The following is a 19,596-nucleotide window of genomic DNA, read 5'->3' as shown; positions in this document are numbered from 1 at the left end:
CGCGGTTGAAGTTACAGTAAATTAGGAACGATGGGCTGTTTAACTACAGCATCTCTGAGATGTCACTCCTGATATGACAGAAAAACTAAGGGGGCGACATGGTGTCCACTTTAATTGAAGTAAATAAAGGTGTCAGAGCTGTCTCTGATATAAAATATCTGTTTTTACCTAAGAAACATTGATTGGGCCTGTCATTTGTTTTTATGCAGGTATTCTTTCGCTTCCTCTGCCCTCTTATCAGTAGTGGAATTAGGTTTGAGATGTCCTATATTAATGCATACCACTGTTGCTGTCTTGCTGACGTTCTGATGAATCAGAGACTGCGTGCAGGGCCTACAGGCAACGGAGTATTTTCCAAATTCCACCCACATATTTTCTCAGCTCAAGAAAACAGTTGCGCTTTTTACTTTTGTTTGTCAAGACTGACCTCTGGTGGTTGAAGTAGGTAACAGTGAACAGTCTGGAAAAAGCCAAACAGAACTCCACAACATTTTGTGTCTTGTAATTTCCTGTTTATTTTAGTTAAATACGGACCAACATTACTCTATTAGGCAAAAGTGACTTCTAAGAAATTAATACTTTTGATAATTCTGTAAAAAAAAAAGAAAGTTAAATCTACATCCATTCTCGTCTGTAGACTATTAAAACAATGAACTAGGTCAAATGAAAATGACACCGTAGTTCTGTCCAGTTTGCATGTGGGCATTTCCATGTAAAAAGCCGCATTAACATGAACGTGAAGTTCATAGGAGCACAACAAATTTGTGTCAAATGAAAGATAAGGGTCTATATTTTAGTGAAAATAAGAGATATACACTGGGGTCCAAAATGATTGTCACCCTTGTTAAAGATGAGCAGTAATGTCTGTAGAAAGTAAATTCTTCAAATAGTGAGTTATATTGTATGCTAAAAACAGGGGAAATTATATTAGGTTATACTAATACAGACCAACATGAAAGATATTTTGTTTAACAAGTACACATTTTTTTTTCAAAAGGTAGGGGTCAAATTTATTGACACCACTACAGATTCTTATAAATAAAGTAAAGTAAGTTTAGTATTTGGTCCCATATTCCTAGTCTGCAATGACTAAATCAAGCTTGTGACTCTACAAACTTGTTGGATGCATTTGCAGTTCATTTTGGTTGTGTTTCAGATTATTTTGTGCCCAATGTAAATATATGGTAAATAATGTATTGTGTCATTTTGGTGTCACTTTTATTGTAAATAAGAATAGAATATGTTTCGAAACACTTCTACATTATGCTACCATGATTACATATAACCATGAATGAATCACGAATAATGGTGAGTGAGAACGTTGCAGAGAGTCAAATATCATACTCCCAAGACATGCTAACCTTCCCTGTCATTGTAATGGTGAGGTTAGCATGTCTTGGGGGTATGATATTTGTTCCTTTGTAATGTTGTATTGATCAATCAGTAGTTTTTGTTTGGTACTTTTAAAGTGTCTCAGCGTCATTCTGTTACCATGGAATTGACCATGTGTCAGCTATGATCAACATCCAACCACGCAACTGTCGTATGGTTAGGTATGGTATGGTTTGTTATGGTTTGCTATGGTATGGTATGGTTTGGAATGGTTCGGGTATGTGTGCAGATTAAGGACTAACTGCACAAATATGTTCAGTTGGTGCCACAATCCTAAGGAGGAGCAATAAACTAAGCTACGTAAACAATAATCCAGGTCGCACATAAAAGCAATAGTTGGATACTTCTCCATTCTGTCTTTGGGTGGAAAGCACATCCTCTCTGCCCAGTGCATGATTATTGACATACTGTAAGCTTATTCAACAATAGGTTGTCCTCCGAAGAATGACAGGAATGTCTTTCTTCTGGCATCAACACCTGAGGGCCTTTTTGTGGATTGTGTTTTAAATGGTGTCTGAAGATGCACTATTGAGTCCAGTATGGATTAGAAAAAGATTGCTTCAAGGGAGAGGATAGGGAGTGTGTAGGCGTTGATTAGGACAGGATATTTCAATGAATGTCAGAGCATGGAGCTCTTGAACACAATGACAATTACCTATGAAGTATGTGTTTGTGTGTTTTTTAATGTGTTTGTGTGTGACTGCCACTGTAGAGACAGTCACTGCATTACAAGTGGACTTGGTAAGAAAAGAACCAGCTCTACACCGCCACTTCAGATTCAAATTCCAGACTGCATCTCCTTTCATCAAGTGGATTCGGATAAGAGGAGTACTCACACAACTCCAGTAGGGGGCTAAAATATATTACTGAGCAGGTGGTAATAGGAGGAGAGGCTGTGGAACACAGAGAAGAGAAAGGAAGGGAGCTCTCTGCTTGCGGAAGTACATCCTAGCCACAACTTACAGATCCTCTACTGAACCATGGCTCTCTCTGCCCCAGCCGGGACTCTTCTTTTGCTGTTCTTTCTCTCCTCTCTTCTACATGGCTGTTCCCCCTCTTCCACCACGGAGGAGTGCACCGGCATCCGTAAGTTGGTGCATCTCTTCTTCATTCCAAACTCCTTTAGGTCTTTTTTCCATCAGGCAAACCATTAACCGAGGCTTTGTCCTAAAACATTCAAAATGTGTGTGAATTTTTTGTGTGTAGGTGTTCATGTTCAATCTTACTCGTCTTGGTTTTTTTGTGATGTTGAAGATACCAGCATGCAAGCTGAACACACCTCTTATCTACAGAGTAGGAATGCGTTCCCTATAGGGTCATTCGCTGAAATGGGCCTGAACTCTCTGGGAACTTTTACTATAGCCTGCCGCCTAGCTGTTATGGCTAAACAGCAAGCATGAATTCCATGGCTGATTTGAAAAAATGTGTCCACAACACTGAGCCACTACCAGGGTTGGGTAGGTTACTTTTTAAATGTATTCCGTTACAGTTGGAACTTGGTAAAAAAAAACACACAATTGATTTCACCTAATATCACATTTGGTCATGAAGAGCACATGTTCAACTTGATACAAAAAAACATGTTTTCCCATCTCAAGAGGTTAAATAAAACAAATATTATAGTAAGTGCCTATTAAGTGCCAAAAAAAGTAACAGGGTTGACTATTTAATCTTAAATCAGCCATAAATACCCTTGTGACAGGGGGGATGTAAGCTTGTTGTGTGTGTTACGCTCGTTGGTGGAATGAGTGAACCAAGGTGCAGCGTGGTAGGCATATATTAAAATTTATTAAATGAACACTGAAAAAACAACAAATACACACCCTAACATCTAGTAGAGGTAAACAGCACAGTACCAAAAACAAGATCCCACAAACTACAGGTGGAAAAAGCTGCCTAAGTATGATCCCCAATCAGAGACAACGATAGACAGCTGCCTCTGATTGGGAACCATACCCGGCCATCAAAGAAATAGAAAACATAGATTGCCCACCCTAGTCACACCCTGACCTAACCAAATAGAGAATTAAAAGGATCTCTAATGTCAGGGCGTGACAGTGTACAACAGAGTGGCAATTGAATCCAAGCTTCACAATTTTTTGAATACATGTTCAAACAAGTCTAGCCTGACTATCTAGTGGGTAACAGAGTTGACGTGTTAAAGCTCGACCCACTCAGTTTTCCACCACTAAACACCAGAAAATGGCAAAAATGAGTAGAACCAACTTACCTGCTTTTACACCATGATTTGACTTTTAGATGTTAAATTTTTCTTCTGAAATAATTATTTTAAAAGGAATAGATCCACCATATTAAAACAACAGTTTAGTTCACGTGAAAGGGTTGACCTTAAAATGAGGGACAGACGTAAATGAATCACATGAAATAAATAATCATCTTCAGAAATGACTGTCAAAGCTGCAAAATAACTAGGGCTTTACAATGATGGTGAAACCTGGATACATTTTGGGGTTAAGTGGGTTAAAATCTTTCTAGAAGTCACAAAGGGTGCATGGAGGGGCATGTCAAAATGATGAATTTTCTCACATTATTAAGTCTTTATTGACACAAAAAATCTGATTGATTGATTTCTCTGTGTTAAAATCCAATCTTGTTGCACAATTTCTACTTAAAATATCAAAAGGGACGCAAAAGGCACTCATTTCGTGGAATGACACAGTTACTAGTTACCTGTCCAAAATGTTTATCAGTAACGGAACTTTGAAATTACACAAACTCAGTAACGTAATCTGATAACTTTCAGTTACTTTTGGATTACTTTTCCCTTAAGAGGCATTAGAAGAAGACAAAGAGGATCCATCAAACGCATATGGTGTGTCATCATAGTGGTCTGTGACTCGCTCAGGTGGAACAAACGTAAACATTTTTCAATGCTGAATTGAATGTCATTGAGAAAACGGCAAGGTGTCATAATGTATTTTTTTTCTCGCAAACATAATTTCTGAATTTAAAAGTAATCCAAGAAGTTACGTTTTTCAAAAGTATCTGTAATCTGATTATAATATTTTATCTGGTAATGTAACTAATTACAGTTAAGTATTTTGGGGGTAATCAGATTACATGTAACTCCTCAACCCTGGCCACTACATGCTCAACTGTAGACCTGTAACAGTTCTAAATCTGGATACCAAAATATCCATTTGCATTTTACCACAGTTAGTGCTGTTGTTATTAGGTTAATGCACATTAACTCTCAACTTTCCAGCTCACATAGATTAATATTTATTAAACATCCAGGTCTCAAAGGGGACATGAGGTCATTATGTGCTTTCAGCTGCAGCGTAAATGTCAATTACATAGTTAAGGGGTTATTTGTTCAGCGTCAAGAGGATCTGCCTGAGGATGTGATGAGTCAAGCTGACCTTTTGACACACCACAGACCACTTTAATGTTCTTGCTAGATCCCTCCCATGACCCTAGCGTCTTTTGAAGCTGATGAGACACATTTTTTCTTAATAGCTGTAACGGTCGTCTTGTGGTGAATGAGCGGACCAAGGCGCAGCGGGTGATGAAGACATAATGAATATTTATTAACAGAACGACGAAACACGAAAACTCTTAAACAAACTACAAAACAAATAAACGACGTAGACTGACCTAAAACATGAGAACTTACAAATACACGAAGAACGCACAAACAGGTACAGACTACAAACAAACGCTACAGTCCCGTGTGGTACGAACATACATACAGACACGGAAGACAATCACCCAACAAACAAACAGTGTGAAACAGCCTACCTATATATGATTCTCAATCAGAGGAAATGAAAAACACCTGTCCCTGATTGAGAACCATATAAGGCTAACAGACAATGAACCTAAACATAGAAACACATAACATAGAATGCCCACCCCAACTCACGCCCTGACCAACTAAACACATACAAAAACAAGAGAAAACAGGTCAGGAACGTGACATAACCCCCCCCTCAAGGTGCGAACTCCGGGCGCACCACCAAAAGTCTAGGGGAGGGTCTGGTTGGGCATCTGTCCACGGTGGCGGCTCAGGCTCTGGGCGTGGTCCCCATCCCACCATAGTCAATCCCCGGTTTTGTAGCCTCCTCCCAATGACCACCCTCCAAATTAACCCCACTGGATTAAGGGGCAGCACCGGACTAAGGGGCAGCACCGGAATGAGGGGAAGCAGCTCCGGACTGAGGGACGGCAGCTCCGGACTGAGGGACGGCAGCTCCGGACTGAGGGACGGCAGCTCCGGACTGAGGGACGGCAGCTCCGGACTGAGGGACGGCAGCTCTGGACTGGCTGACGGCTCTGGCTGCCTGACGGCTCTGGCTGCTCATGGCTGGCTGACGGCTCTGGCTGCTCATGGCTGGCTGACGGCTCTGGCTGCTCATGGCTGGCTGACGGCTCTGGCTGCTCATGGCTGGCTGACGGCTCTGGCTGCTCATGGCTGGCTGACGGCTCTGGCTGCTCATGGCTGGCTGACGGCTCTGGCTGCTCATGGCTGGCTGACGGCTCTGGCTGCTCATGGCTGGCTGACGGCTCTGGCTGCTCATGGCTGGCTGACGGCTCTGGCGGCTCATGGCTGGCTGACGGCTCTGGCGGCTCATGGCTGGCTGACGGCTCTGGCGGCTCATGGCTGGGGGACGGCTCTGGCGGCTCCTGGCTGGCGGACGGCTCTGGCGGCTCCTGTCTGGCGGACGGCTCTGGCGGCTCCTGTCTGGCGGACGGCTCTGGCTGCTCCTGTCTGGCGGAAGGCTCTGGCGGCTCCTGTCTGGCGGAAGGCTCTGGCTGCTCCTGTCTGGCGGAAGGCTCTGGCTGCTCCTGTCTGGCGGAAGGCTCTGGCTGCTCCTGTCTGGCGGAAGGCTCTGGCGGCTCCTGTCTGGCGGAAGGCTCTGGCGGCTCCTGTCTGGCGGAAGGCTCTGGCGGCTCCTGTCTGGCGGAAGGCTCTGGCGGCTCCTGTCTGGCGGACGGCTCTAGCGGCTCCTGTCTGGCGGACGGCTCTGAAGGCTCGGGACAGACGGGCGGCTTTGAAGGCTCGGGACAGACGGGCGGCTTTGACGGCTCGGGACAGACGGGCAGCTCTGACGGCTCGGGACAGACGGGCAGCTCTGACGGCTCAGGACAGACGGGCAGCTCTGACGGCTCGGGACAGACGGGCAGCTCTGACGGCTCGGGACAGACGGGCAGCTCTAACGGCTCGGGACAGACGGGCAGCTCTAACGGCTCGGGACAGACGGGCAGCTCTGACGGTGCTTGGCAGACGGGCAGCTCTGACGGTGCTTGGCAGACGGGCAGCTCTGACGGTGCTTGGCAGACGGGCAGCTCTGACCGGCTGAGGCGCACTGTAGGCCTGGTGCGTGGTGCCGGAACTGGAGGTACCGGGCTAAGGACACGCACCTTCAGGCTAGTGCGGGGAGCAGCAACAGGACGCACAGGACTCTGGAGACGCACAGGAGGCTTGGTGCGTGGTGTAGGCACTGGTGGTAATGGGCTGGAGACACGCACCACAGGGCTAGTGCGTGGAGGAGGAACAGGGCTCTGGAGACGCACAGGAAGCCTGATGCGTGGTGTAGGCACTGGTGGTACTGGGCTAGGGCGGGGAGGTGGCTCCGGAAATACCGGACCGTGCAGGCGTACTGGCTCCCTTGAGCACTGAGCCTGCCCAACCTTACCTGGTTGTATGCTCCCCATCGCCCGACCAGTGCGGGGAGGTGGAATAACCCGCACCGGGCTATGTAGGCGAACCGGGGACACCATGCGTAAGGCTGGTGCCATGTAAGCCGGCCCGAGGAGACGCACTGGAGACCAGACGCGTTGAGCCGGCTTCATGGCACCTGGCTCAATACTCAATCTAGCCCGGCCGATACGAGGAGCTGGTATGTACCGCACCGGGCTATGCACACGTACAGAAGACACCATGCGCTCTACTGCGTAACACGGTGTCTGCCCGTACTCTCGCTCTCCACGGTAAGTACAGGGAGTAGGCGCAGGTCTCCTACCTGACTTCGCCACACTCCCTTTTAGCCCCCCCCCAAGAAATTTTTGGGCTTGATTAACAGGCTTCCAGCCTCGCCTCCGTGCTGCCTCCTCATACCACCGCCTCTCGGCTTTAGCTGCCTCCAGCTCTTCACGAGGGCGGCGATATTCTCCAGGTTGAGCCCATGGACCTTTCCCGTCCAGTATTTCCTCCCATGTCCACTAATCCTGCGATCGCTGCTGTTGCTTCTCACGCTGCTTGATCCTTCGTTGGTTGGGTGATTCTGTAACGGTCGTCTTGTGGTGAATGAGCGGACCAAGGCGCAGCGGGTGATGAAGACATAATGAATATTTATTAACAGAACGACGAAACACGAAAACTCTTAAACAAACTACAAAACAAATAAACGACGTAGACTGACCTAAAACATGAGAACTTACAAATACACGAAGAACGCACGAACAGGTACAGACTACAAACAAACGCTACAGTCCTGTGTGGTACGAACATACATACAGACACGGAAGACAATCACCCAACAAACAAACAGTGTGAAACAGCCTACCTATATATGATTCTCAATCAGAGGAAATGAAAAACACCTGTCCCTGATTGAGAACCATATAAGGCTAACAGACAATGAACCTAAACATAGAAACACATAACATAGAATGCCCACCCCAACTCACGCCCTGACCAACTAAACACATACAAAAACAAGAGAAAACAGGTCAGGAACGTGACAATAGCTAGGTTTCCATCCAATTGGCGACAGATTTCATGTGAATATAAAGAAAATATGCGCATTTTCCCACCAGTGGTGTGTTTCCGGCAAACTAGTGTTGAGCAATTAGTGCTTTTTGAGGTTGGTTCGGTTTTGATTAGATTATTAAAAAATAATCAAGGTTTTTGATTTCGGTTTTGATTATTTGAGTTGCTGTAACAACACAGAATAAAACAATAAATAAAAGTCCCATGATGATAGTGACTGACATTACTGCTTATCACTTATTAAGCATAATTTATTCACATTGCTTTACTTTAATAAAATATTTCAGTTGTTGTGTATATTACATTTGTTTTATTTGATTAATTTAGTATTTCATTCCAAGTCATCAACTCATAGAGCTGCTGCTGTCTGTCGAAATCACTATTTTGTAGTTCTTCAAAGTAAATAAGGCACTGCTGCTCTCTATATCCCCTCACAACATTCTTCTGCCTCTTCCATAACAGGCATAAAATAAACAGAGACTGGACAAATAGATGCGCAGTAGATTATGGCCATTGTAGTTTTACCAAGTTTTATACGCTAAACTATGTAGTGTATTGGCCCTGTTGGAAACTACAACTCCCTGCTACATCGCACAGTTCAGGCTGGATCGGATTTATCTCTAGAGAAACTGCAATGTGCGCCTTGAGCTCACAGAAAAAAACTGAACCAAATGGAATTCAAATACTCAACTGACATTGGTCAATTAGTATTTAAAAACCAAAAAGAACCGTCGTTTTGGTTAATCGCTCAGCACTACACCAAACGGACTTGTTGCAGATCAAAATCACTGTGTGACAACATACTGCACACAAAATTTACATTTTTTGCTTAAGTTTACATGTACAGAATAAAAATCTGAAGTTCAATGTGTTTCCATCACATTTTCAACTCTACCTATAGATTTATCACAAAAACTTAAATAGTAAATGTACCTTCTCTAGTCTTGGCATGTGTGCTCTAGCCAACAGCTTGCAGATGCAGTGCAGGTAGTCTAGCCTCTAACACCTCCCAAACCCGGATCCGGGAGCACCCCCATCAGTAGAAAAGCTACTAGCATAGCCTAGCATAGCGTCACAAGTAAATACTAGCATCTAAATATCATTAAATCACAAGTCCAAGACACCAGATGAAAGATACACATCTTGTGAATCCAGACATCATTTCTGATTTTTAATATGTTTTACAGGGAAGACACAATATGTAAATCTATTAGCTAACCACGTTAGCAAAAGACACCACTTTTTTTACTCCACCAGTTTTTTACTCCATCAGTAGCTATCACAAATTCGACCAAATAAAGATATAAATAGCCACTAACCAAGAAACAACTTCATCAGATGACAGTCTGATAACATATTTATTGTATAGCATATGTTTTGTTAGAAAAATGTGCATATTTCAGGTATAAATCATAGTTTACCATTGCAGCCACCATCACAACTCACAAAAGCGACTAGAATAACTACAGAGAGCAACGTGTATTACCTAACTACTCATCATAAAACATTTCTTAAAAATACACAGCGTACAGCAATTGAAAGACACAGATCTTGTGAATCCAGACAATATTTCAGATTTTCTAAGTGTTTTACAGCGAAAACACAATATAGCGTTATATTAGCATACCACAATAGCAAACATCACAACCGCATTGATTCAAGCCAAACATAGCGATTACGTATAAACCACCAAAAGATATTAATTTTTTCACTAACCTTCTCAGAATTCTTCAGTTGACAGTCCTATAACATCATATTACACAATGCATATAGAGTTTGTTCGAAAATGTGCATATTTAGCGCCACAAATCGTGGTTATACAATGAGAAAAGTAGCAAAGCTGCCCAGAAAATGTCAGGAGAAATCTTTGAAGAGGCACCTATTCTAATCAGTAACTATTCCAAAACTTGACTAAAAAATACAGGTTGGACAGCAATTGAAAGACAAATTAGTTCTTAATGCAATCGCTGGCTTACATTTTTAAAATTAACGTTACTTCAAGCATACAGCGTGCGCTAAAGCGAGACCGCACCATAATTCATGGCGGAATTATTATCTGACATTTGTCAACATAAGTATGAATTAACAGCATAAAGACTGCTTACTATTAGCTGAGCTTCCATCAGAATCTTGGGCAAGGTGTCCTTTCTCCAGAACAATCGTCTTTGGGTTGAAAGATGTCCTCTTGTCCGGTCGAAATAGCCGCTAATGTTAGCCGCCAACTGGAGAGGTGTCCAACTCGTGAAAGCGCATGACAAAGAAATCCCAGAAAATCGCAATAAACTGCTATAAACTGCTAAGTCGGTTTAAATTAACTACCTTATGATGTCTTTAACACCTATAACGAATAAAAACATGACCGGAGATATAGAACTACTAAAACGAAAGCGTTTGCAGGACGCCATTGTGATGTCTTCATGCGTCAGGCGCACCGTTGAAAAGGACGGTACTTCCGTTCCACGGTCTTATAAAGGGCCCCAGATTGCGCAATCCACTCCATTCAAATTCTCCCCGCTTACTGACATCTAGAGGAAGACGTATGCAGTGCATGTAGCCCGATGGCTTACATGGGGACTTATAAACTGGCCTCAGAACAGGGACCTCGATTTCTGAAATCTCACTCCCTGACAGGAAATGTGCTGCAGAATGAGTTCTGTTTCACTCAGAGAAATAATTCAAACGGTTTTAGAAACTAGAGAGTGTTTTCTATCCAATAGTAATAATAATATGCATATTGTACGAGCAAGAATTGAGTACGAGGCAGTTTAATTTGGGAACTCATTTTAACAAAGTCGAAATGGCGCCCCCATAGGCTCAAGAACTAGCCTACATGATGAGTAAGAATATTTGTATGGTATTTTGTGACACTTTTTTAATACATTTTTACCATATTTTGTGACACTTTCTTAATACATTTTTTAGGCAAACTACTTCGATTCATTTTTCAAACTGGTACTGGGCTACCTTCAGACAAGTCGCGTTCCTGACAGTCATCTTTCCGTAGAGGGGTCTGTAGTTTGTAGGCTAAACCTTCAGGATGCTACAGATGTTTTCCTGAGAAGACCTTTTCCATCACAGCTGTCATGATTTTTTTAATATGATATGATTTTACTTGCATAAAAACTATGGATGGAAACGTGGTTAATGTGTTGAATCCTAGCTTGAGATCCTCTTGACTGACTCAAATTTTCACCCAAATCTCCCTTTGACATCACGGCATGATTTAAATACGTGAAAGTCTTGCAAGCTTAACAAAGTGGGCTGAATCCTAATTTGAGATATGCCCAGCTCAATCTTTTCTGTAAATCACATATTCATGTCAATAGGAAATTTGAGTCTGAATGCTTGACTTGGATGCAAAGTTTCTCCTGGATAAAACATCAGTACAGTATGTGTACGAACTGTTAATATCAAATGAAATATATTGACAAACTTGTAATGTAAGCCCACACTAAATCCTTGAATCAACATACATGAAATACAGTATGCTGAGAATCCTTGTATAATGCTTGTAGCATGTATAATGTCTAATGAATCGCCAAATCTTCTGTGCCTTCTTGGACAGGGCTGCGCTCCTTTACGCTGATGTCCAAGTGTAACTTCACCACCCTGAATGACAAGCAGATCAAGGAGGTGCAGGCTTCCACCACTGTGCTCTACGTACCCATCCTCTACATAATTGCCTTCACTCTGGGCCTCCCAGCTAACCTCCTGGCCCTGTGGGTCCTTCTGTTCCGTACCAAGAAGCTGCCCTCCACCATCCTCCTCATCAACCTCACCGCCACCGACCTCATGATACTGATGGTGCTCCCTTTCCGCATCGTCTACCACTTACAGGGCAACGACTGGGCCTTTGGTGAGCCATTCTGCCGCGTGGTCACGGCGCTCTTCTACGGCAACATGTATGGCTCGGTGCTGTGTCTGGCATTCATCGCTGTGGACCGCTACGTGGCTTTGGTGCACCCGTTCGGTGCCAAGACCCTCCGCAGCCGCCGCACCTCTTTCTACATGAGCCTATGCGTGTGGGTGGCGGTGTTGGCTGCCATGCTGCCTCTCCTCATCTCACGCCAGTCCTACACACTGGATGAGCCGCGCATCACCACCTGCCACGACGCGCTGCCTGAGAAGATGCACGAGAACTACTTCCTGCCCTACTTCCTCACACTCTTTTTTCTCGGCTTCCTGCTCCCCCTTTTGGTCGTCCTCTACTGCTACGTCTCTGTGATACGCACCCTGGTGGCAGGAGGCCAGCGCTACGCCCACGCAATGCACGTCACCATGTTGGTCCTGGTGGTGTTCGTGGGCTGCCTGCTGCCCAGCAACGTCCTCCTCCTCCTGCACTACTCAGACTCCTATCTGGTGGACAATGGGGAGGATCTGTATGTGCCCTACATGGTTAGCCTAGCCGTTAGCACGTTGAATAGCTGCATCGACCCCTTCATCTTCTACTACATCTCTGACGACTTCAGGGACAAGGTCATGATGGTGCTGTGTTGCCGCGGCAACAACGGGAGAGACTCGACCACGGGGAATCAGGTGCCCTATTCGTCCTCCTTACAGGGGACGCAAAGGTCAAAGGTCACACTGCTATCCATGTCTAGTCAGAGGCCGGGGACGTCAGAGGGGGAGGCAGCATGAGGCCAATAGGCAATAGAGGCCTAGACGTATAGACACCTAGATCAGACTCAGGCTCACTCCATTGTTGTGGCACGCAATGTTTTCTTATGGTATATGTGAGACATCTCATGTATACATCCAGTGACTCGGTATACACAGCTATGCCAGATGTGAGGACTTGTCATAGACAACTCCAAATGGATGGTCTTCCTTTGCCATTTCCGTGCCATTCCCATAAACAAGCAGTCAATGGAGGGAGGTGAGGAATTAAGTCTTTAGGAATCATCATCACGCAGGGATACAGTTTTTGACATGACAGAAGTAAAGGGCACTGGAGATAGGGGTGAGGGCTAGTGGGTCTGGGCAGGTGTGATATAGTTATGTTTGTATTTGTATGTTTTGTACTGTTTAGGCGAAGATCCTACTATAGATTCTTTACTGACAAGAATATCTCAGAGTACAGAATCAGCAGTACAGTATTACAGCTACGTGGTAATTGTCTGCGGAATATAAACTGCATAGCTTGTAGCTGTGAGGTCACCAACAGCATATCACGTAAGTGATGCCACCATTTGTTTCTATTTAGACTTTTTGGCCAAATTCAGGCTTGTCCATGTGAAAATGGGCAGGCGTCTGGAATGCATTCTGTTTATACCAGGTGTGACTGACTGCTTATGTATTGAACCAATTCAAGTTTTGGACATTTCCTTCATGAATTATAGATCCTAGAGTATGTTTTCAAGGTAAAGTATTTAGTTACTAAAACATCATGATGTGGCTTTGTCAGAATGTGTACCGGTAATTTAGTAATTAAAAATTAAAACACCCAGTAAATGTTTCTGATTGAATATTTTAACTTGTATTGTTTCCACTGGTATTTGTTTACCAACATTTGCAATGAAAGTATGGGGTATTATGCTTACAAGATATCCACAGGTTAATTTCCTTTCCGTAAAGTTATATTGACTTTTTTTTAATATGATGGGACTTATATTTGTGCTTCAGCATTTTATAGGATGTATCACCCCAAACATATATTTCACACTCTCTCAAACTTCCCTGTCATCACTTGAGTGGAAACCAAATGGGTCCTGTGTTAATCTGCTGACAATGCTTTTGTTCAAAATCAAACACAGAGGGATGCTTCCTTGTCGACTCTGAAGCCAAGGCATACACAGTGCACAGGAAAACACAGGGCAGAGAACAACAAGGCCAAGCGTTTGCTGTGGAACATTCAGACAGCAGCCATACATCAAAACCAGCTCACACCACCAACATGTTAATACTTCTGTTCATCAGTACTCTGAAACTCCATTGAAATATCAAACCACAACATAGAAAACATGACAAAGCTATCAAGAACAGTACGAAATACAACAGTATACCAAAATGTCAGTTTGTAAACTGTAAACAGTTTGTAAAAAAGAAACGTCCTCTCACTGTCAACTGTGTTCATTTTCAGCAAACTTAACATGCGTAAATATTTGTATGAACATAACAAGATTCAACAACTGAGACATAAACTGAACAAGTTCCACAGACATGTGACTAACAGAAATGGAATAATGTGTCCCTGAACAAAGGGGGGGGGTCAAAATCAAAAGTAACAGTCAGTATCTGGTGTGGCCACCAGCTGCATTAAGTACTGCAGTGCATCTCCTCCTCATGGACTGCACCAGATTTGCCAGTTCTTGCTGTGAGATGTTACCCCACTCTTCCTCCAAGGCACCTACAAGTTCCTGGACATTTCTTGGGGGAATGGCCCTAGCCCTCACTCTCCGATCCAACAGGTCCCAGACGTGCTCAATGGGATTGAGATCCGGGCTCTTCGCTGGTCATGGCAGAACACTGACATTCCTGTCTTGCAGGAAATCACGCACAGAACGAGCAGTATGGCTGGTGGCATTGTCATGCTGGAGGGTCATGTCAGGATGAGTCTGCAGGAAAGGTACCACATGAGGGAGGAGGATGTCTTCCCTGTAACATGCAGCGTTGAGATTGCCAGCTCAGTCCGATGATGCTGTGACACACCGCTCCAGACCATGACGTACCCTCCATCTCCAAATCGATCCCGCTACAGAGTACAGGCCTCAGTGTAACGCTCATTCCTTCGACGATAAACGCGAATCCGACCATCACCCCTGGTGAGACAAAACCGCGACTCGTCAGTGAAGAGCACTTTTTGCCAGTCCTGTCTGGTCCAGCGACGGTGTGTTTGTGCCCATAGTCGACATTGTTGCCGGTGATGTCTGGTGAGGACCTGCCTTACAACAGGCCTACAAGCCCTCAGTCCAGCCTCTCTCAGCCTATTGCGGACAGTCTGAGCACTGATGGAGGGATTGTGCATTCCTGGTGTAACTCGGCAGTTGTTCTTGCCATCCTGTACCTGTCCCGTGCTTGTTCAATGAACCATAAGCTGTCCGTGACCAGTTGGGTGGGTCTGAACCAGAATAATAACAATCGTCTCCATTGGGATTGCAATACATTTGACTAAGTATGTATTTTTTGTTCATAAACATTGTTAATACTGATATTGAAAACTATATCTGCATGTTTCTAGTGGAAAATGGACATGCAAAGAAAAACTATTGTTTAAAAATACTTTTGCACATTTGGCTTGGGCTCCCGAGTGGCGCGGCAGTCTAAGGCACTGCATCTCAATGCTCAAGGTGCCACTACAGACCCTGGTTCAATTCCAGGCTGTATCACAACCAGCTGTGATTGGGAGTCCCATAGGGCAGCGCACAATTGGCCCAGCGGGGTAGGCAGTCATTGTAAATAAGAATTTGTTCTTAACTGACTTGCCTGGTTAAATAAATTCATTTAAAAAATCTGAAATACTGTAGGTTCGTGTTTGAGAATAAGTGGGTTAGACATATGCTGCCTTTGCAACGTACCAAATTCTTCTCTTCCTGTATGTGGTTAGTGAGGCTAGTCTTTGTTTGAGCGTTACCAAAATAGAAGCGGAGAAGGTTAACTTCGATTAGGAAAAAAATGCTACTACTTATACATTTTACTCAATAATGAAATTAGCATGGATTTTAGTGTGTTTACATGCGTGTACATTATGTTATTATGGGGTATTGTGTGTAGATTGATGAGGATTTAAAAAAATGTAATCCATTTTAGAATCCAAGGCTGCACAACATTTTGAAAAAGTCAAGGGGTCTGAATACTTTCCGAATGCACTGTACATACCTATATGTTTGTGAGTGTACCTCTATGTTTGCATGTGTATGAATGCGCGTGTACTGTATGTGTGTAACTGTGTGCGTACATGCCTGTGAGCTATTAGGATGCAAACAGTCACACACATAACTACTCCACCAATCAAAGGACTCTTTGCATGTTAACAGGGTTAGCCTTAGCAAACCCATAGCAGACACTACCAGCCTCATAGTGGGCTGACAAAATAGAGGCTAAATGACCTGTGAGGCTAATGGCTTCTTCCTCTAATGGTCTGGAATGCCTTAGCCTTAGCATCGGCATTAAAACACAGATAATTAGGTTTAGGATTTCACAGCATCCCCAGAGTAATTCTCGAACGTCGTTTATATTGATTCTCCAAAGAGGCTCTCAAAGGGAATTTATTTTCTTTCGAACATTATTTTAAACGTTGGGAAAATAGGGTTTGAATACCGTCAGGAAGGTCTGAGACCACAGTAACCTGAATGATGTTCAGATGTGATGAAATATGCTAAGGTGGTAGATAGTCTAGCGGTTAAAAGCATTGGGCCACTAACTGAAAAGTTGCTGGTTTGAATCCCTGAGACAACTTGGTGAAAAATCTGTCAATGTGCCCTTGAGCAAGGCACTTAACCCAAATTGCTCCTGTAAGTCGCTCTGGAGAAGAGTATCTGCTAAATTACTAAAATATATATATATGTATTTTTGAAATGTAGGCATCAGATATACCCAAGAAAGCATTTGCATGTCGTTTGAGGTTGGCAGTGAGACTCAAAATACAATTCAAGAGACATGAACAAAAGGAAAGTGGTAAGACAAATATAACGTCTAAATGGAAGTGGGATCTTCATCTCAACTTCTTTGTCACCATATCATTAACACTGGCCTTTGTCCAAGTATTTGTGCTATATAATATATATAATATAATGTGGATACAATACTGGTGATGATTTGATGAATGGTAACAAGGTATCCGGCCTGCCGGACCTAGATATCTGGCCGGCCGGCTGTACGGACCAAGCAATCTGGCCAAAGCTAAATCCAGCCGTTTGGCCAGATACCTACATCCGGCTGGCCCTCCGTCCAGATAGCTAAGTCCAGCTGGCCGTCCAGACAGTTAGGTCCGGTCGGCCGGCCAGACAGCTAGGTCTAGCCTGCTGGACAGAAAGCTAGGTTTGGCCAACCGGCCATATAGCTAGGTCCGGCCTGCCAGCCAGAGCTTGAGAGCACAGATATCTGGCCGGCCGCTAGGTTCGGACAGACAACTAGATACACCCGTCAGGCCACACAGCTAGATCCGGCCGTTCGGCCACACAGCTAGGTCTGGCCAGCCAGCCAACCAAACAGCTTAGTTGGTTTGATTGCAGTTCAGATACTGTTTGTAGCTAAGTGGTTAATTAAACAGAAGGGAAGTGGTACATAGAAAATATCTTAATTTGCTGGTAAGTTTCCTGCGCCACAGGAAATGCAGCTAAGCTTTGCCATTTATATAAATTCACTGAAAACCTGCACTAACACATGGTTATATTAACACTATTGCACTTTTCATGTAGCCTACCTTTGTCAAGCTAATAGCCTAACCACCGATCAAGCAACATTATGGACTAAACGTTCAAATCCTGTTGCTGCAGGATTATTTTGCTATGGCGTTACTGGTCAAATTAAGATTCAACGCTTGTATGAAGCACAAAAACATGCCAGTAACAAAAGTGGTGTAGCCTGACATCTAGTGGAGAAGTTGAGATTGAGCACATTGAGATCATATTCAGCGGCCTCTGAAAAGCCCACATCTGCTCTCACTCCTATTGACATTGAAGTGCCTCCAAAGAGCTAATGTTCAACTTAAGATCAGATACCCTTTCTACTTTTCTATGTTATTATTGGGATTAATATGTTATTGGTATTGATGCATTCACTGCAAAAGAAAGATAAACTGTAACCTATGTAACCTATGTAAAGCGACAAGAAAAAACTCCAGCATGTGACATGTAGTCTCACTGTGACTATCTGCTAATGCATTGTGACGTACCTGTCATTTTGACCTATTATAGCTTTTGCAGGTGAGTACGCATGTTTGATTGCACAATGGATCTCATTCTCAACACAATGATTGACGGTGAGAGAATACTAGGAGTATATATTCTGAGGTTACAGGCACAGACGATTTGTCTGAAGTTAAGCACATACATGTAACACAATAAAAGCCTGACAAAGTAAAACATTTGAACTACAGTGCATTTGGAAAGTATTCAGATGCCTTGACTTTTCCAACATTTAGTTATGTTACAGCCTTATTCTAAAATTAATTAAATAGCTTTATTTCCTCATCAATCTACACACAATACTCCATAATGACAAAGCAATAACAGGTTTTTAGACATTTTTACAAATGTATTAAAAATATAAAATGGAAATATCACATTTACATAAGTATTCAGACCCTTTGCTATGAGACTCAAAATTGAGCTCAAGTGCATCCTGTTTCCATTGACAACCCTTGAGATGGTTCTACAACTTGGAGTCCACCTGTGGTAAATTCAATTGATTGGACATGATATGGAAAGGCACACACCTGTCTATATAAGGTCCCACAGTTGTCAGTGCATGTCAGAGCAAAAACCAAGCCATGAGGTCGAATTAATTGTCCGTAGAGCTCCGAGACAGGATTGTGTCGAGGCACAGATCTGGGGAAGGGTATCGAAAAGTGTCTGCAGCATTGAAGGTCCCCAAGAACACAATGGCCTCCATCATTCTTAAATGGAAGAAGTTTGGAACCACCAAGACTCTTCCTAGAGCTGGCCGCCCGGCCAAACTGAGCAATCGGGGGAGAAGGAACTTGGTCAGGGAGGTGACCAAGAACCTGATGGTCCCTCTGACATACAGTTGAAGTCGGAAGTTTACATACACCTTAGCCAAATACATTTAAACTCAGTTTTTCACAATTCCTGACATTTAATCCTAGTAAAAATTCCCTGTCTTAGGTCAGTTAGGATCACCACTTTATTTTGAGAATGTGAAATGTCAGAATAAGAGTAGAGAGAATGATTTATTTCAGCTTTTATTTCTTTCATCACATTCCCAGTGGGTCAGAAGTTTACATTCACACAATTAGTATTTGGTAGCATTGTATTTGGTCAAACGTTTCAGGTAGCATTTGGTCAAACGTTTCAGGTAGCCTTCCACAAGCTTTCCACAATTAGTTGGGTGAATTTTTGCCCATTCCTCCTGACAGAGCTGGTGTAACAGTCAGGTTTGTAGACCTCCTTTCTCGCAAAAGCTTTTTCAGTTCTTCCCACAAATTTTCTATAGGATTGAGGTCAGGGCTTTGTGATGGCCACTCCAATACCTTGACTTTGTTGTCCTTATCAGACCAGAGGACATTTCTCCAAAAAGTACGATCTTTGTCCCCATGTGCAGTTGCAAACCGTAGTCTGGCTTTTTTTTGGGCTGTTTTGGAGCAGTGGCTTCTTCCTTGCTGGGCGGCTTTTCAGGTTATGTCAATATAGGACTCGTTTTACTGTGGATATAGATAGTTTTGTACCGGTTTCCTCCAGCATCTTCACAAGGTCCTTTGCTGTTGTTCTGGGATTGATTTGCACTTTTCGCACCAAAGTACATTAATCTCTAGGAGACACAACGCGTCTCCTACCTGAGGTCATAGCGAC

General features: G+C 43.6%; 1 protein-coding gene across 1 annotated transcript; it reads left to right on the top strand.

Moving 5' to 3' along the window:
* Nucleotides 1-11,713: 11,713 nt before the first annotated feature.
* LOC120046965 (proteinase-activated receptor 4-like) lies at nucleotides 11,714-12,766 on the top strand. The gene has a single exon (XM_038992517.1). The coding sequence runs from the start codon at nucleotides 11,714-11,716 to the stop codon at nucleotides 12,764-12,766; it is 1,053 nt and encodes a 350-aa protein (XP_038848445.1).
* The last annotated feature ends 6,830 nt before the right edge of the window (nucleotides 12,767-19,596 follow it).

Source organism: Salvelinus namaycush, chromosome 5, assembly GCF_016432855.1.
Source record: "Salvelinus namaycush isolate Seneca chromosome 5, SaNama_1.0, whole genome shotgun sequence".
Classification (NCBI taxonomy): domain Eukaryota; kingdom Metazoa; phylum Chordata; class Actinopteri; order Salmoniformes; family Salmonidae; genus Salvelinus; species Salvelinus namaycush.
Note: the sequence above shows the minus strand (reverse complement) of the source record. Positions and strands in the feature narration are given on the sequence as shown.